Here is a 24,852-nt window from a genome sequence, read left to right as displayed (position 1 = left end):
TGCTATAGCTTTTTATTTCTATTAACTAAACTTAGGCATAGTAGTGGAATAGCTGATAGCTTGAACTGCCTGCTTGGTTAACATCCAACATGCAAATGATGAAGGCCCCTGCTACTGATGTGTCAACTATCAGCACCTACTGTCTGAGGAAAGTATGGACCAAAACCCAGATTGGAGATGATAATAAGAACAGACTAAAACCACAGACAAGGAGCATGCATGCTTTAAAAAGGTGGTCCTGAGGAGGAGTCATGCTAAACAGTTCTTAGAGCATGTAAACTATTTGGAGAAAAGTTTAAATATATGTAATTGTTACTGAATATGCAACAGGCTGATGCAATAGAAAAGATATATAAAGGGTGTCTCGGAAGTAGCAGGTGTGCTCTTGGCAGAATGCCAAGCACCCAGACATTAAACTTTGCTATTTCTGTCTCCTCTTGTCTTTTATTAAACCTTTAAATTTTACCAGGAAGGTGAAGCAAAGTGTGAAGGTCCATCTCTGACTCGTGTTCAACATGGTGTCCACCAGGACCTCAGATCTGCAAAGTTCCTGTCCACCCCCTCAGCCTGTACTGGTGCGTGGTGTTGCTCCCACCCAGGGGCAGAACTTGGCATTTCCCTTTGCTGAACTTCATGAAGTCACTTTTACTTTTTCTGTAGGAAAAGCTGGACCAGGGGATCCTTGAGGTCCCTTCCAAGCCATTATTTTCTGGTTTTGGGATAAGTCCCTGTCTGCCCCTTTGAGTGGCAGCACACTCATCTGGTCTGTCAGCCACTCCTCCTGGTTTTGTGTTCCCTTCAGACCTGCTGAGGGTGTGTGGGGGTAGATTCTGACAGCACTTCCTAGGGGTTTTTTATACTTAATGTATTCTCTAATAATTTTGATGTGCCACTTTCACACATGCAAAGAAACTAATCTGACCTCTCTGAAACCTTGTCTTCTGATATGGCACTGATATAATAGAGGTCACCAGCAGGTTTTGAATTGTCAGTTCAGTCTCAGAAGTGTTTCTCTGCTCTTCAGACACTGGACACGCATCTAGCCTTTAATGAGGTGTCTCAGACAGGTGAGAAATACATTTCTTAAGGCTTTTGCTTCAGCTGATGCCTGCAGAAGTTTCTTGTCATCTATCTGACTTGCTGAAAGCTAAATGTCTGCAAATCACGGGCTGTTTTGTGATCTCAATACTGAAAAAAACCCCTGTATTTCTTTTTAATTGAAGAAGGCTCTGCACCGCTTTGCCACTGTCCCTGGCCGTGTCCCTGGCCGCCCGGGCGGCCTTCCAGCAACCAGTGCAAAGTCCAAGGATTTGCCACAGCAACATCTACGTTTTGCAAGCGGCAGAGTTTGGTCCTCATCCCAGAACAGAGCAGAACTGGCTCTGCCTTTTCCAGAGCAAGGGTTTGTTCCCCGGGCTGCTCAGGGCTCGGCCGGCAGGGCCGCTCGGGAGCTCCCGGCCATGAGCTCGGAGCGCGGCCAGCGCCGGGGCCGGGCGGGCGGAGCAGCTGCCGGGGCTGGGACAGGCGGCGAGGAGGCAAAATGGATCTCGCTCTGCTCCTGGCAGCGCTCCTGGGACTCCTCATTGTCAAGGCTCTTTTGTTTCAGCTGAGAAACCCGAGCTCCCCTCCTTGCATCAGGAGCTGGATCCCTTGGTTTGGAGCCGCGTTTCAGTTCGGGAAAGCTCCTCTGGAGTTTATAGAGCAAGCCAGAAACAAGGTAATGCGTGTGCTGGCCTGCCTGCTCGTGGGTGCGTGCTCAGGGAGGCTGCCTGCAAGGGGAAAGGCAACCAGAAACTTCTGCCTTCAGGTTTGCCCTTTTCTGTCACGTTTTATAACGTCAGGAACATTTAAATGGTGGAGAATCGGCTTAGCACCACCAGCTTTGGTGAGTTGTGGATCTGATCCAGGAACGGTCTGTGTGCTGTGATCATCCTGCTTGGACCTCTGCCGTTTTGCTTTTGCAGCCTGGCTGTGTGTTAAGCTTGCTTTCAGATAATGTGGAAAGCTCTGTGCCAAGTGCTGGGACCAGAAACTACTTATTTGCATGCCTAAAGTTAGGTGAGATTTTTGAGCACCAGCTGCTGCCCCTCAGCATTCAAGCAACACACAGAGGTGCATGACAAAAAGTTTTCCATCATAAAAAATCTTAACCAAACATGGAGGTAAGGATTTACCTCCTGGACATGAATTAATTTTTCTGTGTCTTTCAGATAGAAAGAGATCAAATTCTTAATTTCTAGATATTTAATAATAGCTGACATAAATTCCAGTTTCTCACATTCATTCAGGGATTATGTCACCTGCTACTACAATGTAGTCAGCCTTAAGTGTTCCATGCTGGAGGATCACGCAACCCACTGCTTGCAAAAACTAGCTAAAAATGAAACCACTGTAACATCCTGAAATTTGAAAACAAAACAACACATCAATAAATTTGCTTTCTCATTTTGAACTTCTAGATTTCATATTTGTGTTTCTTTATGTATTGTTACAAACTCATGGTGTTGAAGCAGAGGATTAAGTCTGATCTTTGAGAACAACAAGAGTTGTCAATCTTCTATTAAAGCACCTTGGGTGAATAATGGGGTAAAGCTCAGAGGTATGATCTGGAGTTTCTTGGCTTTTCTCTGTGTTTGACAGGCCAGGTTTAATTTTATATTACTGTGTCTTTCCTGTAGCTTTCATCTGTGCGAATGCATTGACTCTGGGTTAATTAATTTTGGTGTTCATTTGCCTGGAGACCCTCTAGGCTCCAGGTTGATGCTGTGGCAGCTGCTGACACATTTGCACACACCAGAAGCACCTGAAGGACTTTATAAACTCCTGGGTTTTTTGTGTCAGAAACTAGAAGAAGAAACATTTTCATTGGGTGAAAACTCAAAGTAAAGAAGGAAGGGAAGGGAAGGGAAGGGAAGGGAAGGGAAGGGAAGGGAAGGGAAGGGAAGGGAAGGGAAGGGAAGGGAAGGGAAGGGAAGGGAAGGGAAGGGAAGGGAAGGGAAGGGAAGGGAAGGGAAGGAAGTTTTCTTACATCTCTCCCTTTACTGGGTGTTTGCTGGTAGGACCTTTCCTTTAAGTCCAGCAGCTCCTTGTGAGCTGTCCCTGTGGTCTCCCTGGGCCAAGGGGGATGTCTCCATCCATCCTGCCTGCAACCATCACCTGACAGTCTCCCTGTCTTTGAGGAAGGCACTTGTTTGTTGTCCCCTTCCTGTCCTTAAACCCTCCTCAGGCACTGAAAGTCTCCCTCGCTCCCCACCTCCCACACTGGCACGCTGTGCTGAGGCCGGGAAAAATAAGTCTTTTCCTGCCTGCTCCCTTTTAAAAGAGTAGGCACTGTTGCAGAGTACAGCCAAACAAACACTCCTGCTGCCAGAGGGGTCATTAACAGGCACTACAGGGCTTGCAAAATATGTCTGCAATAATTCCAGGCTCCTTGGTGCTGCCAGAACAGGGTTAAGTGTCCTTAGTATGAGCAAGCTGCCCTCGTAAAAGGTGTTGCAGAAAGAGGCTCTAGGCAGTGTGAAACCTCTTCATCTCTGCAAGGTCATTATCTTCAGGGGAGACTCTTGCAATGAGAAAATTCCTCCCCTGGATTTATCCTTCAGACTGTCAAAGTGACCCTCATCTCTTTTTTAATTACTTTCTTTCTTAATTCCTCTCTTCCTTAATTCCTTTTGTGTCAGGCCTTCACTGGTTTTTCTCTCAAGTTCTGGGTAACACAGTAAAGTTCCACTGCTTCCAACCTGCTCTTTGCTTGGAGTTTGCTGCTTCTATTTTCCTCCCACGGAAGAACACGTGGGCTGGAAGAATTGCCTCCTTTCCCCCTTGTGTCATCACTGGGACTAAGAAAAGAAAGTTCCCCTGCTCTAATAAAATATTTAATCTCTCGTCTAATAAAAGATACCACCTCTTCCTCCTGAAGCTGCCTGGTGAGAGCAGTTTTGCAGCAGTCTGGAGTGGGCAGGGGGAATGGCCACAGCCACCATGCAATGTAAAACACAGGGTGAGCTGCTTAATGAGGGGTTCAAAGGATGTGGCTCCCCACTTCACCTGGCGAACGTGGTAAGAGTTAGTAAGGAACTTCAAATTCTTCTTGTCAGTTTGCTAATTAAGCAAACAGGAGAAGTTCAGTTAAACCCAGGAGATTCTTCTGCACTGTTGTAGGGACCTGTGGGACCTATACCTCCCTCTCAGAGTTGATTTGGGACAAGGTGCTGTGTCCCAGGACTCTTGGCCTTTCTGTGTGTGGCTGGGTGAGGGATGGAGAAGGCTTCTGGTGGACATTTCCATAGTCAGTGTCCACAGCTGAGTCACTGAAGGTCTGTGACCGACCCCAGATGTAGAAGAGCAAAATGCTGCAGTCCCTGAGCTGGAGAGGGGAAATGGCATTGGCCCTGTGTTTGTGCACCCAAGGGAGAGGAAACCCACCCAGTGCTCCCAGCAGGGCTCTTGGTGCAATGCAGCTGTCTCAGCTGAGTGTGGTTGCTGTCAGTGTCCCTGGGGAATATGACTATTTCCCTGATTTCCTGTGGGATTTTGGAGAATGTCCTTCTGAAGTTTTTATTTCTCTGGAGTGTTGTTTTCCTTAGGCTTCAATCTGCCTGTCACTGTGGCACTGAAGTGTTTCCCAATCTTAGGAAAAAAAATTAGCTTTCATGAGTGAAAGCAGTAAATCCTAAAAGGATTTTTATTTTCCTTTCTATAGCTCTTTCTCTTGTGAGGTTTCCTTAAAAGCTGTTTCAGAGCAGTAACCTGGGTGCAGTGCTGGCAGCAGAGCCTGCACTCTCTTGGTACCTTCCCATAACACAAGTTCAGAACTGCCCCACAGCTCGTTCCAGGAGGTGATTTTATTGCAGTCTAATGTTGATGTAATGACACATTTTGACAGATGAACAGTCTGGTTATTCAGGTGTCTGTCTGGGACAGCAGCCATTAGGAGAGCACAGTAACAGGGTGTAAAGGGCACACCTAGGTCAGAGAAAGCAGCCTCCTGCTTTTTCTTCACAGCTCCTGGTTTAGGGGTTTGCTAGGCTGGAATTTGCATCCAGATGATTTGACTAAATCTCTTTTGTTACCCTGTGTCTAATTTTGGCTTCACAGCAATGCACAGCAGTGAATCCATAATTTACTTATGACCCATATGAATAAAGTATTCTGTCTGGTTTTAAACCATCTAACTCCTAATCTCAAGCCCATTAGTTTTTACATTATGAGAAACTGAGAATAATTACTATCTTTTCCCCTTTTCCTGGGATCTAAGTTCACCTAATCTCCTTTTATTGAAATATTCATGCATATTGTGTTTCCCTTTGACTTTGACTAGCTCAGAATATCCTGCAGAGATGGAATGGGCAGAAACACAATTGAAGGTGTGTTTAAACAGGATGGGTTTAGATATTTGTTGTCCTTTTTCCTCTCCTTTCCTAGCGAGATAAGAGCTCCAGATTAATTATCATAGAATGGTTTGGGTTGGAAGGAACCATAAATCTCACCTAATTCCAACCCCTTTGCCACAACAGGGACACCTTCCACTATCCCAGGTTGCTCAGAGCTCCATCCAACCTGCTCTTGAACAATTCCAGGGATTGGGCATCCACAACTTCTCTGGGCAGCCTGTGCCAGGGCCTCACCACCCTTAGAGTAGAGGATTTCTCCCTAATATCCAATGCAAACCTACTTGCTTTCAGTTTAAAGCCATTTATTAGCACTTGCATAATAAATTTCGGAGTCAATTCAGAGTGTCATTATTCTAAGCCTTCTGTGATATTTCTAGGTCTTCTCATTGTTTAGACTCTCAAATGATTCCAGATCATGAGTAAACTTTTAGTTTTTCTTCCAAGGAATGAATTTTAACACCGCACAACCTTACATCTCCCTAAAAGCAGTACTGGGCTCTTTTTCAGTACAGTGTATTTATCCACTACTAATCCCAATCTTTAATAACTCTTACTGTAAGTTTTTGAGTACTAAAATGACTCTTTGAGGCTTCCCAGCTCCTTCTGGCACCATGTTTGCCTGTCCATCCTCCTGTTGCTGAAGATGATTTAACAGATCACAGTAGGGAGTTCTGTAACTTCTTATTTTAATTCCCCAAGAGTTCTGAATTGAAATATTTATCACTGTTTTACCCAGAACTTGTTTCAGTCTATTCTCTTCAATACTCCCTTCAAAACAAGGTCTCAGTCCATCACTCTCAGTGAAAGGCTCCAAGGTGGGACTTGTCTAACACTGATGCAATCCTACCTCAGATTCCTTCCCCACTCGGTTTCCTACACCTTGAATATTTCTCAGGCTCAGCAACACACTGGGAAAATTCCTGCATCTGGCATGCTCTGAAAAGGCTTTGTTGTTGGGGAGGCAGATTGCCTTTATTAGTTTGATTCTCAAACCTTTTTTAGTAGTTTAATTTTGCGTTGCACTTACCAAATGTCATATTTATTTGGACACAATGTTCTGCTTTCTTTATTTCTGTAAGATCTGTGTTTGAATATCTGCCATCGCAGTGTTACTCTGTGAGGCTGACTTATTCTGGAGAAGGCCATCTATGGAACTTTCTTATTTCAGTTTTGATAAATATTGGTCTAATTTTAATGATTCTGAGTAGGTTGCAGGAAGCTGGATCAGATATAAATGCAGATTGTTTGTGTGTGTGTTTGTGGGTTACCAAGATGGTCACAGGACACATAATCAGTGCTGTCAGTGGAGTCCAAGGGCAGTTCAGCTCCCTCCAGAAACAGGTGTGCAGGAGATGGTCTGGTGAATTGGCTTTTAGGATCCCCTGACTGCACAGAATTGATTTCTGTTGTCTATTATGGGAGCTCAGACATCTTGCTCACATATAATCACCTAAAATAAACTGCTCCAATCTTTAATTGAGTGTGACCTTAATTGAATAATTAAGTGTTATTGCAGGTTTCTATTAGTTCAAATTTAATTTTATTTTATAATTAGTTTAAGTACATTTTAATGTTAATTTAAAATTTAAAAAATCTAATTTAAAACCAAGCACAGTACAAATTCACTAATTTTTATCCAGACTGAGGATGAGGACATGGACATCAAAAAAGCTGCTTTAGAAATTTAGCTATTACAGAGTCATAGAATCACAGATTGGTCTGTGTTGGAAGGGATCTTAAAGCTCATCTTGTTCCACCTCCCACCATGGGCAGGGACAAATTCCCGTGGACACGTGCTCAAAGCCTTATCCAACCTGGCCTTGAACACTTATTATTAAAACAATACTTTATTTATTATCACCCAGAGAATTTGAACTGTCATTCCTTCTTTAATAATTTGCAGTTGAAGGACAGAATCAAAATTCAGCTGATGCCAGGAGGAATCTTTTCCTTGGCTTCAAAGAGCTTTTGATGAAGCAGGATTTACACTACAGACACCAACAGCAAAATAAATGGTTAAAATCAATGGCATAAACAATGTGAGCAAGGTAGAATGATCTTTTTATGCCTGTATCTGACAGACAGTAGATATTGCACATTTGCTTTCTAGTTTAGAGTATTTACAAATATCAGGAATAATTTTATCAATGTAGGAACTCAGAATTGAATGCCTATTGCTGAAAGTTTCAAGAGGGCTCTAGGATATTAGATTAAGGGAAGATGAAAGAATGATGTATGGCATCAAAAAGCTTTCCTGAATGTCAGTCGATGTGTTCTGCTCAAAGCTTGTTAGCTATTTTGATATTAGTCTCTACAAGAAAGAAATCATAGGTGTTAGGAGACAGGACAGGACAGGGAAGGGAAGCTGAAATATTAAAAAATATACAGGAGGGTGGAGTTTTTGCTACAAACAGTGTAGACTGAAATAGTAGGATTTTTACAGTATTGGTACCTTGCTGTGGCAGCCAAGGGATGCAGTAGGTAATCCATCCCTTGGGTTCTCTTAAGTCCACATAGGTTGTATTGTTTAAACTGCAATGTAATTCAAATATAAAGTGTTAATTAAGAGAAGGAATCTCTTCTACTCTGCAATTCCCTTGTGGTCATAAGTCTACAAATTCTGGTCTGCTTCACGTTCACCTTTGTGCAGTCCTGAGCCAAGGTGTGCAGACAGCAGGAATGGTCAGGTCCTCCCTGCTGACTTCTCAGCAGCACTGAAGTCATGCTGGGGCTCCTGCAAAATGTAACAGTGTACTGACAGGAAATCTTTCTTTGTTCCAGCATGGACCTGTGTTCACAATATTTGCTCTGGGAAAACGGTACACTTTTGTGACTGAGGAGGAAGGAGCTGAAGCATTTTTTAAATCTGAAGACTTAAATTTTGAGCAGGCGGTACAACAAGCTGTCAAGAATGCCGGTAACTGAGACCTGTCTCTTTTTTAAAGGAAACCAAATCTAGTTACTCAGGAACATTAAATCCCAACCAAAAGCCTGTTGGCTTTTTGATCATGCCTTAAATGCTTATTTTAATTCATGACCATGCTATGAAATGGTGAAATTCAATTTCTCCATGATGACCCAGTAATGTAAACTGGCCGAGGGATTTGGATTCAGTGTCAAGGAATCAGAAGCTTCTGATCCAGGGACTATTGTTACTTTTACCATCCAGCAACTCCAGTTGGAGGTCAGGTCCTCTGCTGTGACTGGACACCCCACCTGCATGTACCCTGTTAAGAGCAGTCGTGGGTAATTCTATCACTTCACTGGAAAATCAGCTTGCAGCAATAATTAGTTGCTACACAGTAGTAGAACAGTCATTAGAAAAGGAGGAGGTGTTTATGAGGATGTACTGCTATAGTATGGAGACACAAACTTTTTTTCTTGGGATAAATTATTTTTAACTTCATTCAGTTTTATGGTGCACCTGTACATCTCTGTACATCCCACTGGGGGGAAGTCTCTGGATTGTTGGTTCTGGCACTGAAGCTTCATGAAGCAAGATGTTACACAGATTGGGAGAACAGAGCCATTACTGAAATCTTCACATGGTTACAAGGAAGCTTCCAGGGAATTTTACTTTAGAAAAATGAGGGTTAAGGCATTTAAATAAAAGTCAAAAGTTATGTATAAAAACCTTCACTCTATCTTTCAGTGAAAAATCTACTTTCCAAAACATTTCTGTTTCATTTTGTTTTTAGTCTCTGTTCCTGCAGAAGCATTTTATCAGAACCATGGTAGCCTCTACAGCATGATGAAGGGGAAAATGAGTCCCTCTAATCTGCACATGTTCTCGGGCACTTTGTGTAAGGAGCTCCATGAGCACATGGCTCACCTGGGCACGGGGGGCACAGGCGACCTCAATGACCTGGTAAGGTAAGGGAGTTTTGCTGCAGAACTCAAACTCAGGGGTGTCCTACATGGGAGAGAAATGTTTTTATAAAGCAGCTGGAGCCCAGTCTTACGAAAGTTTTGTCAGGATGCTCATCACAGCTTCATGGCTGCAGGTGGCTCACAGAGTGGACAGGGTTTCGTGTAAAGGTGTTTCTCCCAGTTAGGAGAAGCATCTGAATTGTCTGTTTGGAAGAAAAAAGGAAACACAAAATGTTCCAACAAACCCTGTTTCTCAAAAGATGGGATAAAAGCTTCACATATTTATGAAGAACTTAGGAACAGACAAAATGCTTAATCTTCTGCAGGTTCAAACTTTTCATGTTTGAGCCAAGCTTAGATTGAAGCTTAACTAAGGCCCTCTGCCACTGACTTGGCTGCCAGAACTTCACATAAAAAAAAAAAAATTGTTTTATGTGACAGCAACAAAGCTTTTAACTCCTTCTTTTTCCTGATTATGTGGGACAGCATCTATATCTTGTCAGTCCATCTGTACCAAAAGCTGAATAATCAGTGGAATCACAGAATGGTTTGGGTTGGAAGGAACCTTAAAGATTCTGTTATTCCATCCCCTGCCATGGTCAGGGACACCTTCCACTAGAGCAGGCAACTCAGAGCCCCATCGAACTTGACCTTGAAGACTCCCAGGAATGGGGACAGCTACTGCCTTTGGTTTGGACCTGTTTCTAACACCTCACATTCAGATTGTCTTCTGCTGCCTTTTTCTGCATAATGCAGTAAGATGCAGCTGTTATTGCAATTAAATCTCATCGCCTCTCACTGCAGATACTGCAATTTGGATTAACTGGGGAAAAATGTGGGGGAGAGGAGCTTTGAAATCTGGTAGGGGGTGATCAGTTCTGCTTTGCTAAATAAAGTAAAAGTATTGGAATGCAACATTCTGAATAATTGTTATTTAGCTGCCTCAAAATGAAATCCATACAGCCACCAGATGGCCCCCTCTTCCTAATTACAGAAAATCAGAAAAGGGAGCACTATTCTCTGAAATATTCTCACTTGGCAGCATCTGGGACACAGCAAAGGCTGCACAAGAGTTTCTTGAGTACAGGAGAAGGGTCTTAGGAAGGAGCTCGGAGTTTGCAGGATAACAGAGTGAGAAAGAGTGAGATGAAAAGAAACCAAAAAGGTGTTATCTGCCCAGGAAAGCTGCAGCCAGAGGAAGGATGTTTCAGGATGTTTGGTCCAGAGGGGTTTGTACAATGCCCAGAAGGTTCATGTGGGTCAAGCTGACATGAGAGGGATGATTAATGGGGAGAAGGGGACCTCAGAGGCCAGAGCCTTTCTGCTCCTACTCAAGTGACCAAACCCTAACTCGTGAAGTTTAGCCATGTGTAGAAGACCAGATTGAGGTCTCTGTATCTCTTGCCTCTGTTTAAAATCTGAAATAAGTGTGTGGGTGAGGTGTGAGCCTTGTGCCAGCCCTTCCATACTGGTGTGACCCTTGAGTCCCACAGCTTCCAGGGCTGGCAATCTGGTGCTGTGTCCTGGTCTGAAACTCCTGCAACAGCTTCTCTGGGGCCCCTAAGTCTTGGGAATCTTGTCCTTGCAGGCATGTCATGTATCCAGCAGTGGTGAACACCCTGTTTGGGAAGGGCATCTGCCCCACCAGTCCGAGTGAAATCAAGGAGTTTGAAGAGCATTTTCAGAAGTACGATGAGGACTTTGAATATGCTTCTCAGATGCCCGAGTGCTTCCTGAGGTAAAGGGGCAGAGATGATGATTGTGGTGTACCCACTACAGACATTTATCTTGTTGCAGTATCAGCCATGGGAGACATTTCCCCTGGAGGATGATGCCCAGTTCATATTGATGGTGTGCCCTCAGGTGACGTAGGCTTTTAGCTAAATGCTTCAAAAAAGTTCTGACCTTATCTTGTGTATTTTCCTGGTATAAAGCAGAAACAACCTGGCTTAGGTGAGCAGAGCCCAGCTCGGAACTGTCAGGGAGCAGCAGAATAGGGTGAAGGACAAAGGCCTGAGCCTAAATGTGAGTCCCAAGCTCAAGGGGCCTCCAATGAGGTGTCTCTCTGCTCTTTTCCACACCACAGCTGTTTTCCCAATACTAGTCCCAGGTTACTTGGCTGCATGGTCACAGAATTGACCTTGGGTAGAGACATCCAAACCCTGAGGAGGTTCTTCCAGACACTGTCAGTGCTCTCAGGGCCATCATTGCACTTTAGCACCTCAAAATACCTTCAGAAGGAATTGAGGATACTCTAAAAATGTGGCCTTGATTTTCTTCAAGAGGATCATTCTTAAAAAGATTGGCCTAAGCAATTTGTCCAAATCAACAATGAAAACCTGTAATAGAAAGGTATGAAAATGTAGGCGCATTGCAGTCCCACGTCCTGGCTGCAAGAGGAGGTCTGGCCAAGGTGAAGGCCTTGGATGTGCTGTTCCTCATGCCAGTCATCACTTCTGTCAGTCAGACTGACACTTGGCTGTTCACCAGCTGACTGCTGCCCAGGGGCTTTTGTAAAACAACCCAAGGAGTGCTTCTCATGGAAAAGGAAATGTTGGTTTGTGCTGCCTCAGTTCAGTGCTTCTTGTTTGTTGCTTTTCTTTACAGGAACTGGTCTAAATCCAAAAAATGGCTTCTAAAATTATTTGAGAAAGTAGTGTTGGATGCTGAAAGGACCAACCCTTCAGAGACTGCCTCCAAGGTAAACATCCGAGGCTAAGAAATAAGATGACTTTGTCATATATTCTGACTGAAGTGATGGGGGGCAGGAATTACTTTAGTTCTGGAAGAAATAAGTCATATATGCCAGCTTTTATAGCTGTGTGCAAATGTTCCAGTATTGCTGTCACCTGCAGTAGGACAGACCCATAACTTTGACTCCTGTTCCTCCATTTAGTTTATTTCAAGCAATTCTGAGAATTAACATCTTCCCCTTGGGAATTTTCAGGCAAGGGTTCAGAGCTATGACCCATCCCCAGTCTGCAGTATCACACTGCAGTGAGCAGTTGAAAGAAGTAAAAGAAAGACCCTTCAGTTGTTTATCTGAGGGCACCGTGCTGTGAAACTTCAAAACCCTACATGTGCTATTTATAAAGCCTGGTGTAGATTGAGCAGATCCTTCAACAGCCAGACTGGTAGAAAATAGCAGATTACTGGATTGGGAGCCAAGTACCCTAAATACTGATTGTGTCAAAGCTGAGATAAATTGTTCCCCTGGTTATTCTCCTTGGCTCTGGCAGGAATTCTGCTGATAGGGCTAACAAACGTGACGGCAGACTGGCCTGGGAATTTTGATCTACCAAATGGTTGTAGAACAGACCATTAAACAAAACAGGTTTTATTTAGACTTCAAAAGCTTTACATACCATAATTTCTTTAATAAAATAAACCAGATTAGCAGAAAGAAAGAGAAGGCTGGAGAGGAGCTGGTGGGAGGTAAGAAGGTGCAGGAAGTAGGAAGCACAAACTTGGGCATCTTAGATTGGATGGGAATTTGGAAAAAAATCAGCCATTTTTTATTCAAGGTCTGCCTTTTCCTCCTCTGAAAAGTAGGCAGGAAGCTTTGCCTCAAGTGCATGGTTGCCCTGCATTTAAGGAAATATTATAAACAAAAGCTGATCCTAGAACATTACACAGTTGCTATAGTTTCAAATAATATCAGCCCATTGAAGTCACTGCTTAGGTCACCAATGAAGTGCCTGAAACTAGGGAGTTTGCTGATATGTCAGACCGTCTCTTTATAGCAAGCACCCTTTTGGCATGAACAGAAAGAACATTTTCTTCATTCCCATTCATTCAACTGGCTCATTCCCATTTTCAGGTTCTTGAAAGCAGAGGTGTAGAACAGGGATTAGAATAGATTTTTTTTTTTTTCCTTTTTTCTACATACAAGCAACAATATGGAGTGAGGGAAACCAGTCCTCTAAAACTTTAAGGAAATAAAGAGCAGTGAAAGTATTCAGGAGGGATTCATGTGGTGCACTGAGTTTTCCTGGACCTCTGCCTGTGTGAGTCTCACTTGCTCTTAATAGCTGTCATTTCTACAATGTGCCTTCCAGAAAAGCCATAACTAACATTACTTCTCTTTGAGAAACTAGTCCTTGAGTTCTAGTAAGCCCTGCCACAAACTACATTTTAATATATTCTTGGAAATAGAATATTTTCTTTTATTCTAACAGACACTTCTACAACATCTCCTGGATAATTTACAGGGAAAACATCTAGCTCCCAATTATGGTCTCCTGATGCTCTGGGCTGCCCAAGCAAATGCTGTGCCTGTAAGTACATCAGCTACAGAAACACCTTCTCTCTCTCCTGTTCCAAAGCCTGGATTTGGGAAGGAAAGACTTTGAAGCAGAGGTCACACACACTCCATGGATTCCAAAGAAGGGATTATCACGCCCACATGCATCACTCCAAATATACCCAGGCTGCAGTGTCACAGAAGCAATGACAAGAAAAGCTCTTCTTGTATTTTTCCTAAATTATGTTGTCCCCTGTCATAACATTTCAGGAACATAAGCCTCACAGCTATTAAGATCACAGTCTTAAGCTGTGAAGAGCATTTAACTCTGTTTTGAAGCACTGTGGCTGTATTATAGAAAAGACTATTTCAGATACCCCGGTGTTACCAATTGTAAAGAATATCAAAAGCATAATAACAGAGTAACTTCTTTTGTGTGTAAACCCTAGAGTGATTTTTTTTCTTTCATTTTTGGGAGATCTGCTGTGTAAACGCCAGTGGAAGGAAAGCAATAGTTTGATTGTAGAGCTGTTAAGTTTTGTCTGTGTTAGAAAAGGATTTGCTGGATTAATGATACTGATATAAGTATGCTAACAAACCCAATATATCTAACACAGCTTAGGCTGACCAAAGACATTTATAGGAATTTCTCAGATGAAAAATCCATAGCAGCAAAAACATCCTTTATTTACCATGACTACTAAGCTCTTTCCAGCACAGTAATGTCCATTACAGATGTGATTCAGAAAAACATGATAGTGAGTTATTTTTATATGTCCCCCTAACGGATATATCTATGTTTTTTGGAGATTGGATATTGCTGCAGTTTAGCCTAAGGGAAATGCATCCATTTCAGTGAGGTTTCTGTGGATTCACGTGTTGGCATAAGTGGGAGGCATAGCCTGCTGTCTGTTATCAGGATAACTGACATTCCTTCCACAACACTTACTTCTGTAATATTCAGCTGTAAATAGACATACAGATATTTTTCTGTTTCTCAGAATAGTCACAACCACTGTTCTGGGGAATGGAATGACGAAAGAAAAGGCCTTTCACCTTCCAAGGGAATTTTTTACAAGCACTTTAAACCCTTTTATCTGAAACAATTCAGTTATCCCTTCTTAGGCCACGGTGTGAAGCCACAGTGTCCAAGCACTGCACAGGAAAGCTAAGCTACAAGATTTGCTTTGCAGAAGGAGGGCTGCATCCATGTCAGTCTGTTTGGGAAATGACAGTCAGAGTTTCATCCTTCACCAGCACAGATGGCCCACGACGAGATCTGTGTGCAGGCTGCACCTCCTGCTAGCTCAGCAAGAGGAGAGAGACTCCTGGCATTGCTGCCAGTCCTTCTGGTTTCATCCTACTTAAGAGGATTTTCTCCTTTCCTAAATTTCTTGATTTTCAACTTCATTGCATAATCAGTTAGCAAATTATTTCTAAAGGGGATCTACTACTCCTTGTTTTGCTGTTAATTAAAACTTTTCCTGCCCATTTTAGTGTGACTCACTATGACAATGCCCTGAAAATTATTTAACTGCATTTCTGTAAATGGTAGTATGAATTTTTTTTCTTTTTTATTCCTTCAGCTAAAACTAATCATTCACGATGATTTATTATTTCATTTAACACCTTATTTGAAAATAAAGGATTCTGTGTTTCAAAGCTCAAGGCCAAAGCTATATAATGTTCACTAAAGATAAGTACACAGCAGATGACTAGACATAATCTCCCAGGAGCTGAGCCCTTAGATATGGATTTACCCAGGAAGCACAGCTCCCCAGGCAGCTCAACTACAACAGGCAAATACAGAAAAAGTGCAAATGTTTTCACTGGCCTCTGTGATTTGATACAAAGATACTGTCTTTCTGTTCCATGTCCCTAAATTCAAGGATTTCCATTTCTGTTTAGATTGCATTTTGGACCCTTGCTTTCATACTCTCTGATCCTTCCATTTACAAGAAAGTCATGGAAGACCTGGCTTCTGTTTTTGGCAAAGCAGGTAATAAATCTGATTTTGTCCTTCTGGAATCTGGAAGTGATTTATCCTGTGTTGGCCCAGCTTGGTCAGTGGCTGGGAACAATGAATCTTCCTGCTAAGGGTGCTAGTGATAGCAGAGAGTCTAGCTCTCAGGTCTTTACTCAGTACATGCTCAAGATGTATTTTTAAGCAGAACACCTCTGATGTTAGCAGAAAGAAGCTGGGAAAAGAACAGTATGTGTTTGTTTCTTCATTCCTATCATTTAAACTTAGATTTGTGTTTCCCAGTCTTGTTGACTCCTACTAGGCACATACTATAGGGTCAGATGAGGTCTTTCAGTTCAGGTGCTTTTCATGGTTTGCTGTTCACCAGAGTTACAGCTATTCATGGAAAAAACAGGCCAGGAACTGTTCTCTTTTCTGTCATCAGAGGCAAATTTTTCCAGCTTGGTTCACCCCACGTGAGTAACCTCTTTCTCTCAAAAAGCAGTCACCTATTGGGAGCAGTTTTCCCATATGCAGTCCCTTGGAAAAGTGTTCAACTTTCACAGAAGAATCTTTGTTGACATGGGTCAAAACTGTATCAAGAAACATGTCAGTAACTAACCAATAAAGAAAATTCATGAAGCCTTTCTCTTGGCCTTGTTTCATTTGCTAATGTTAACAAAGCCCAAGAGCTCAGCCATGGCTTCTTATCTTGGTGTCTACAGTCCTTAAGATTTCCATGCAGTGTCCTATGAAAGCACAGAAGAGCTGAAGACTTTTAACTTCCAATGTGACTTTGTTTGGCTCATCTGTCTAGCACCATATCTACACCTACCTTAGAGTTATTGAATTATGTTCAGTGGCTTTTCTTAAAATTTACTGATTTGGGTCCATTTATTTACTTTGAAATATAGAGACAATTTTTGGAAGTAAATAATGCCTTGAAGTCTTGAAATATTTTACCCACAGTCCTAAAGCAAGACATGACAGCCTGTATCAAAACACATATGAGATCTAATTTTTACATGGAGTCTTCTTTCTCATGCCATAACAGGTAAAGATAAACTGGAAGTCTCTGAGGAGGCCCTGAAGAAGATCCCTTTCATTAAATGGTGCACTTTGGAAGCCATACGGTTGAGGTCTCCAGGTGCAATCACCAAGAAAGTCATAAACCCAATCAGAATTAAGGTGAGGTTTGGTTGTGAGTTTTTTTTTCCCCCCAAAGGATGCTGTGTGATTCGTCTGGAAAGGGCCCTTCTGATAAATCTGGGTAAAATTACAGTGGTAGAGATATTCCCCAGCCTCCCATATATATTGTTTTTAATAGATTTATTTATCATCATTAATTTATGAGTGGTTTGGACTCTCCAGCCCACAGTCTTGCCTTCAGTTTTGAATTAAGATTGAATTGAATTGAACTACAGATACTGATGGCATATAAAAGAGGAATCAGACACAATAAATATAGTGGAAGGACACACATTTTAGTAGCTGATAAGACTCCTTTTTGTCCTTTTCACTGCCATTCAGAAAGGAGGTGTCAGCATCCAGGAATCTGGCAAAGAAATGTTTGGGGAAAACCCCACACTCTTAAGGAGTCAGTGCTCATGATTATTTAAGATTACTCATAAAATAACTAATATCTATTGTTATAGAAGGCTTTCTTTGCATTTCTTTGCATTGAAGGAAATGTTTAACAGATTATTTAGAAAAAAGAAAACAGCTCACATGGTAAATGAAGAAGCAGGAAAGACAGAAGTAATGCTTCTGATTTTTTGATACCTAAAAAAACCCAAATCAGAGCACAAATAATCTTTCCTCCTTCTCCACTGTTTAGGTTTTGTGGAAAAAAATAGCAACAGCAAGAAGAAACTTTGAACATGTAATATGGCCACCATGGCTTTATCACCTTCACTTGTATTTTCTTAGGATCTTTCTCTGATGGAAGTACCAAGGAGGGACTATTTTGTGAGATTTTTAGCTCTTTTCTTGGAGATTTTTCTCTTTTTCAGAATTTCACCATTCCTGCAGGTGACATGCTGATGTTGTCACCATATTGGTTGCACCGGAATCCGAAATATTTTCCTGACCCAGAAACATTCAAACCTGTAAGTTGTCTCTCTTAGTGTGGATATTTTGCTGTCTTTTCTCCCTTTCACTTATTTTACAATAAAAGCATATGGACAAACATGCTTAAATCTGGCTGGAGAATGGTCTTGAATACAAAGACATAAAGGAGGAGCCTGTAGGAATAAAAAATACTTTTTAATTCAGTGACATGTTCCAGGTAATATGGTACTACTTTAATATCCCTTTGATCCTCACCTTATCACTGTCTGTAACTCCCTGAAGAGAGATTGCAGCGAGGTGGGGATCAGTCTTTTCTCTTAAGTAACAACTGATAGGATGAGAGGAACCAGCCTCAAACTGTGCCAGGAGAGGTTTAGACGGGATATTAGGAAAAATTTCTGCACTGAAAGAGCTGTCAGGCAATGGAACAGGCTGCCCAGGAAAATGGTGGGATCACCATCCCTGGAGGGATTTAGATGTGTAGGTGTGGCACCTGGGGATGTGGATTAGTGGTGGATTGGCAGTGCTGGGTTAATGTTGGACTTGATGATCTTAGAGGTCTTTTCCAACCTAACCTATTCTGTGATTCTAAGTATTCTCCTCTCCCTGTTGGATGATTTCTTGTAGGTATTATCTCTGCTAATTCAGTAGTTAATCTAGTTTCTTGATTATTATTCCACTGCAGGTGGCTGTGTGGGCAGGCTTGTAACTGCTCTTTTTAGCACCATCCAATATAGAACAGTTTGTTTTTTTTATAGAAATACATTAAGGAGTAATTTAAACAAAACTTCCCTTCTAGCAAACTCTTCCCAATTTGAAATCCCTTTTAACAGTTCCTGCTTCTTTGAAATCTGAAGCTGAAATTCTGATGCAGCAGTTTATTTTTTAGGAACTCTTCCTTTTTTTAAAGAGGAATAGGTGACTACCCCTTGAACATTGTGATTCCAAATATATGACCTTGCTTCATCACCACTGAGATTTTTTTCTTTCTTTATTGGATTTTAATGCTGACAGGTTTCTTCCTCAGAAATCTCTAAACAGCCCTAGCTGAAAAAAAAACCCTAAAATAGATAAATGCAAGATTATGTCTTCTCTGGGACAGCTTCATCAGAGGATTTTACCACCAGAAGCATGACAGGGTGTTACTTGGCAGAGTAGCACTGAGTTTGTGGAGGCTGGTACAGTTTGTCATCCAGCAGTCATGAGATTTGCTTCTCTCAGTGTCACCCACCAAAACTTCAGCCCATATTGCCTTGTTCCTTGTGTTGTCCCTTTCCTCTCAAAGCAGTTTAGGATGGAGCAGGGATCCCTTTGGGTACAGAGGAGCTGTTTTTTGTGGAGAATCAGTCATCTTCTCACACACCAGCTTACACCAGCTAAAGCTCATGGACCTTGCATTTGTCTGTGCAGAGTGTCTTAGAAATTTTTTTTCTGTGCAAGGTGTGTGTGAGCTATGTGTGTGTCATGGCACAGTTTTGTCATGTGACAAAATGAGTGGCTGAGGCTTCCCTCAGTACTGGTTGAACATTTGTATTTGTAGATATATTTTAAAAGAGAAGGTTGCATTTTAATAGCTTAAGATGAAGGATTTAGGAAATGAGGAGGTATAGGAAAACTGCTTTAGGGGTAATTTTGAAAACTTCTCCAGCATTTTAAGGCACCTAAATGTGTTTCAAATGGGACCCTAATTTCTTTCCCTGATTTGGTGTTGACTTTTGGATCCAGACTCTAATACTAACAGGTTGAATGCAAAAAAATGGTATTAATGCAACTTTGTATTAAGGATTAGCTGTCCAAGGTCATTTTTAGCTTGGAGAAATAAAGTTAAGCTTTATTTATATAAGGCTGATTTGGAAAAAAAAAAGTTTCTTCCCACAGGATCGTTGGAAAGAGGCAAATTTAGAGAAGAATGCTTTCTTGGACAGCTTTGTGGCATTCGGAGGAGGGAAGCATCAGTGTCCAGGAAGGTCAGTGAAACAGCTGGGGTTTATTTATTCCCAAACCCTGCAGAGAACAACTCTCTTGAACTGGGCTTCTCTTACTCTTGGAGATAAAGTGTTTGCTTTTCTCTTTGTCGGTCTCCTAATGTTCAGCATCATCTGCACCTTGTTTAAACTGTTCTGAAAGTAATTTAATTCCTGGAAAAGACAGGTGAAGTCACAATGAACAGGCAGAATCTGAGACCAGTGTATGAAGGAATATTGCCCCCCACCCAGGGAGGAAATTCAGCCTGGCTCTGCCCCTGCTGAGGTTTCTTTTCATCAAGGGAGAGTTGCTCCACTTCCAAACACACCATTTTACAGACAGTTATTTAGGTTGCCTTAAACCAGTTCTAAAAAATCCTACAGAACATTTCTCAGGTCTGAGACTCTTTCCATTCTCTGTGATGCCATTGACATCTCTGTTGATCTTCAGGTATCTTGACTGACTCCTCTCTGTTTGAATCTGGTCTTTCCATTAGGGCACACAAAATTGTATTATGGGTTAAACTGCAGGTCCTGTCTCACTTCACTCCTCCAGTAATGCCAGCCTTGGTACTTCCTGCATTCCTTCTGCTGTTTTCTCTGCTGTCCCTCTTCCTGGAACAAGTCCCAGGGAGCCAGCTGCTCCTGTTCCTGTGTTCAAACATCTCTGTGCTCAACCCTCTGCCTTCAAAAGTTGGGCTTCTCTGAGACAAAAGTGACCAAGAATCCTTAAGCCCAGTCATTTTACCTGAGTTCCGTGTGGAGAAAGGAATCTGGAGGGTGTGGCAGAGGATCTGCATTTTGGAATCTCCACCCTATGGCAAGCTAGACATGAGTGCCAGATAAACTTTGTGAAGGCATTAGCAAAATGAATAAAACTGGTTTCACCATATAGGCTTGCCAGAGGGAAGTGCTCACTTGCTGCTGTACCTCGGTAGCTTGTACCACATTCCTGAGCTAAATCTGAGCACAGCCTCATTCCCAGCAAGGGCAACAGCAACATTCACAAGAGGCATCTGCAGGTACAGGGAAAGCTGCAAAATAATGTTTCTGAAAGCTGCTTGTTTGTATATCCTGACCCACATCTTTGTTCAGGCTGTTCTCCGGACTTGATAACATCTTTCAAATAAAATTTTGTTCAGAAAGAAAAGTATAACATTTCTACACAGACAACAGATGGAGAATCTTTTTCTTGCTGAGAGACAAAAAAGCCCTTTCAGACCCTTTGGCAGGCCACGTGGTAACACACACTTCCAGGTTTTTCAGCAATAATTGTAAAAGAATAATGTGATGGTCTTAAAAAAAAAAAAGAAAATTAAATCAAGGGTCGTGGCAAGGATTCCAGGTTGCAGATTTCCTTCATACAACTGAAAGAAACAATGATATTTCAAGTTTAGGATGCATTTTTATTTATCTCAGTATTGAGGTCTATAAATGAAATGTATGAAACATTTAATTTCTCCATTGCAGAAGTTCAGCATAAAATTAAAAGCTAATTTCATCCAACTGAAAGCTAGGAAATAACTTATCTGTCCAATATTCTACTGAACTGATGTGGAAAGAGCTCCCAAAAAGCCATTTCTGTGTCATGTTTTTTACCTAAAATTAAAAATTCATGTCAGTTTGACTACTTTTGTCAAACCAGGTGGTTATTGCCTGTGTGACTGTGCTTGTCTTGCATGGCTGTGTTGTCCTCTCTGGGTCCAGGGCCCTGCTGTGCAGAGCTGGGACTGGAAGGACCCACCTTTGCATGGTGCTGCAGGCTTGGAGCTTGGGCTACATCCCACCTGAGCTGGGCTAATAGCTATCAAAATATCTCTGTACTGGACTCACCTGAGCCAAGGCCACCAAAAGCTCAAGGCAATTCCAGAGTGAAATCACGGGGGGAATTTGGATCTGAAGCTGATCCAAATAAGGATCTTCCTACTCCAGGGCCTGGGGTGGGTCCATGAGCAAAGCCTGGTGGCTCTGCAAGAGTTACCTTGGGTCTGTGAGGCTTTTTAGTTTCCCTTCACACCTGCCAGGCCAACTCCATGTACAGTCATGTAGCCTCTTTCCCTGTGAATTCCCCCACAGATGTTTTATCCAGGTTTTCTAGCATTTCTCTGTAGAAGAGCAAGGTGATAATTCTATTTTAACAGGGTATTTAAGACTTGTGTCTAAACTCTGCAAGTGAGTAATCCCATGATCTCACATAGGTCCACACTGGTGAATGCAGAAAACTCTTGTACACATCAGCATTAAAAACCAATAGCCTGGAGGATTTCACCTGCAGTTATCCAAAATCTTCTCTGGCCTAAGAAGGACCTTTGGGAGAGTGTTACAGAAAAAAGAAATTGTGCCCTTGGGTCTTCTACTGCATCCTAATGGTGACGCATTAAATAATAACTCCCACTGTCACCGCTCTCTGATGTCACCAGGCTCCCAGCTGCATTATATAACTTTATATAGCACGATTAGTCATATGGCCTTTTCTGTGTTTGACTGCCTTCTCACTCCTAGGAAGTTATTTCAAGTCAGCAAGTGTTAGGAGAACATAAATGTTTATACAGTGGAAAAATCCATAATGATAAGGAGCTGGTTTAAAATAGGTGTCAGAGGGATGCTGTCAGTCCAGTGTTTCACCAGAAAGAAGGGGCAGCCGCCACCTTTGTGTTCTTTGCTGGGTAACAAACCCAAACAAACTACAGCAGTTTTCCTATGGAAGACAAACTTCCAGGCAGAACTAAAGCACAGAGTGTAAAATGTGTCAAAGACACCCTGTTTCTTACCTGATGACAACACACATGTGATGGTCAGTCCAGTGTTTTCCTACCTTTTTTTGCAGGTGGTTTGCAATCATGGAAATCCAGCTGTTTGTTGTGCTGTTCCTGTACAAATATGAATTTTTGCTGTTGGATGCAGTGCCAAAGGAGGTAAGAGATCCATGTCTTTGTGCAGCATTCCCCATCTTTATAGCCTTCATTCATCAGGCTCAGCTGAACAACCACATTTAACTGTGGTTACATAAATTTTGAGAGTAGTATCATAAAACATGTAACGAACAACTCTTATCTTTGTTTTAACTCAGAAAATCCAGAGTAATTCCAGCAATTCCAGTTAGTGGGGCTGCACTGTCTATACAACAACGTGCTTACAAGAATGTTTTGTCTCATCATTGCCTAAACATTACCAGAGATTTGATACTTACTGCTCACAAAAACAGTAAATATGGAAGGGGATCATTAATAATCTAAAAATATGTAATCATAGTGTAATATGTAACACTCATAGTGCTCTTCCACTACATATTCAGAGGTTGAAGGTAAATGATTAGGGTAAGACTGAATGAGCAACTGACACAGAAAGGTTTTACACTTAAGGGAGAATGGCACAGTCCCCACTTCATTATTTGAGTATTCTGAAAGTATTCAAAACTGCAAGGGTTTCTTAAGAGCTCATGAGTCACCCTGACAGAGTGACTGGAGTAATAATTAACTATGAAGGCCATACTCAGTGGATTTGGCAAAGCCAAAAAATAATTCTTGGTATTTGGTCTTGGTTCTCTAAGACTGAAGATGCAAGAATGTTTATATTTTAATGTTAAAGCACAATGGCAATTCCATTAACTGCACTAACTGAAGTGTTTTTTCTGATTTTCTTCTTTCTTCAGAGCCCTTTACATTTGGTGGGGACACAACAACCCATGGCACCGTTACGGGTCCGGTATAAATGCCGGGAATGAAAGTTGTGCAGCACTGACTTTTCTTTGCCAGCCCAGACTGGAAGGATGAAACCACTGAGCTGCTTCCCAATCCCACATCTTCAGGCAGGTTCTCTGAGAGTTCTTGATTTCAGCTTTCAGTGCTGTACACTGTGCTGTGACAAACCAGTGCAGTTGTACCTGTGCTCTCTTGTGGCTGCCCACCTCCCAGTGCTCCAATCCAAGCTTGCCTGCTGCATTCATAATTTGTGGGTCAGTTATTCACAGACTTTGCAAATCTGATATACTAAACTCACCAACCAAACATTCAGGACAAAAAGCTGCAGTAATCTGGAAATCCTGCATGGAAGCTGTGCCAGAACCAGTGGAGAAGCAGCTCCTTTGGGCCAGGTCACTGCTTCCTGCAGGGTGCTTCAAACGAAGGCCAAACTGGTGCCTCATGCTAAGAAATCACATTGGTAACAACAAACAAACTGATGCTGGTGTGCACAAAATCCAGGACAGCCTGACAGAGACCTCTGCATCAGCTCCACATCCTGATAAACTGCAGTGACTTGTGTGTCACTGCCTGTGTGGGCAGGTGAAGGTCTGGCCTGCTCTACCTACAACCAGTGCCAACTTCTTGCAAATAAAATGAATTTGTAATGGAAAAATTGCAAACGTTTTGGATCTTGTTTCACTGAAGCACCTAAAATTTCTGCTGAGTTTTATTTTGCTCCACAGGATTCAGAATCAGTCCTTGCATGAATTTGCAATAAAAGTTTGACTGTAATGTTTGCCTTCCAATAAAAAGTGATTGCAAGGAAAGCTGTTCCTGCTCATGAGCCTGGTTGTGTAATATCTAGAACACTTTTGCTTTCCCTACCACAGAGTTATAGAACAAAATGCACAAATATAAGAATATTTAATCCTGTAAAGAATACTGAGTAAAAGTTGTTTGAAGAAGCTGTCAAATAAGTTCAGGTACCAACACTTTAACTGCTGTCAGATTTCATAGACAATAATAGCTGGCATGTATTTTTAGTCTTATAAGTAAAGATTATTCATAATTTAAAAAGTATTTGCAAAAAAACCACCTCACACAAATAGTTTCAATAACAGTACAAACTATGGGAATAGCATGCATAGGAAAATAACACACTGTATAATTCATTACACGGTTGACTTACCTTTGTGATGGATAGAACAACTTCAATGATTTATATGTCTGGAAAATGATTCAACCAACTTTTAATTTAGCCCATAATGGTTAACTGTGCAAGAGCTGCAATCCTTATTGCTGTACCAGTGTCTCCTCCATAACTGAAAGCCATTCCCTTGGATTTAATGTGTGGTATTACCTGGAAGTGTATATTTTAATTTTAAAATTTGGAAATGACCATAATATTTTTAAGGCCAGGTTGGATGGGCCTCAGAACAACCTGGTCTAGTGGAAGGTGGCCCTGCTCATGGCAGGGGATTGGAACTGGGTGATCTTTAAGGTCCCTTCCAATACAAACCATTCTATGACTCTGTTATGATTTTTACAAATATTTTGCACTCACAGACCTTTAGCCCAATCTGCCAGAGCAGGGGGCAGGATGAGGCCACTGGTGGTGTTTGTCTGAGTGCTGAGTGTTTCTGTCTGAGCTGGCCACTGGAACCAT

The 24,852-nt window shown here is 41.9% G+C and overlaps 1 protein-coding gene across 3 annotated transcripts; it reads left to right on the top strand.

Moving 5' to 3' along the window:
* Window positions 1-1,354: 1,354 nt before the first annotated feature.
* On the top strand, window positions 1,355-24,087 carry LOC131577539 (24-hydroxycholesterol 7-alpha-hydroxylase). Of its 3 annotated transcripts, none has more exons than XM_058835504.1 (12): window positions 1,355-1,717; window positions 8,175-8,310; window positions 9,092-9,266; window positions 10,852-11,001; window positions 11,871-11,964; window positions 13,442-13,540; window positions 15,415-15,505; window positions 16,524-16,657; window positions 17,482-17,577; window positions 19,405-19,506; window positions 22,331-22,418; window positions 23,156-24,087. In XM_058835504.1, the coding sequence occupies exons 1-11, from the start codon at window positions 1,541-1,543 to the stop codon at window positions 22,385-22,387; spliced, it is 1,311 nt and encodes a 436-aa protein (XP_058691487.1). In that variant the 5' UTR covers window positions 1,355-1,540; the 3' UTR covers window positions 22,388-22,418; window positions 23,156-24,087. The 3 variants fall into 3 exon arrangements, with proteins under 3 accessions (XP_058691487.1, XP_058691486.1, XP_058691485.1); XM_058835503.1 differs by having other exon boundaries at window positions 1,357-1,717; window positions 13,475-13,540; window positions 19,418-19,506; window positions 23,156-24,059; XM_058835502.1 differs by having other exon boundaries at window positions 1,357-1,717; window positions 19,418-19,506; window positions 23,156-24,046.
* The last annotated feature ends 765 nt before the right edge of the window (window positions 24,088-24,852 follow it).

This window comes from Poecile atricapillus, chromosome 3 (assembly GCF_030490865.1).
Source record: "Poecile atricapillus isolate bPoeAtr1 chromosome 3, bPoeAtr1.hap1, whole genome shotgun sequence".
Classification (NCBI taxonomy): domain Eukaryota; kingdom Metazoa; phylum Chordata; class Aves; order Passeriformes; family Paridae; genus Poecile; species Poecile atricapillus.
This window is presented reverse-complemented; position numbering and strand designations above follow the sequence as displayed.

Bases quoted from the DNA above. Each gene is read 5' to 3' on its own strand.
- LOC131577539 (XM_058835502.1), top strand. From the start codon at position 1,541: ATGGATCTCGCTCTGCTCCTGGCAGCGCTCCTGGGACTCCTCATTGTC. The intron at 11,965-13,441 runs GTAAACATCCGA...TTATTCTAACAG, and splicing joins CTTCAGAGACTGCCTCCAAG to ACACTTCTACAACATCTCCT. The intron at 22,419-23,155 runs GTAAGAGATCCA...TTCTTTCTTCAG, and splicing joins TGGATGCAGTGCCAAAGGAG to AGCCCTTTACATTTGGTGGG.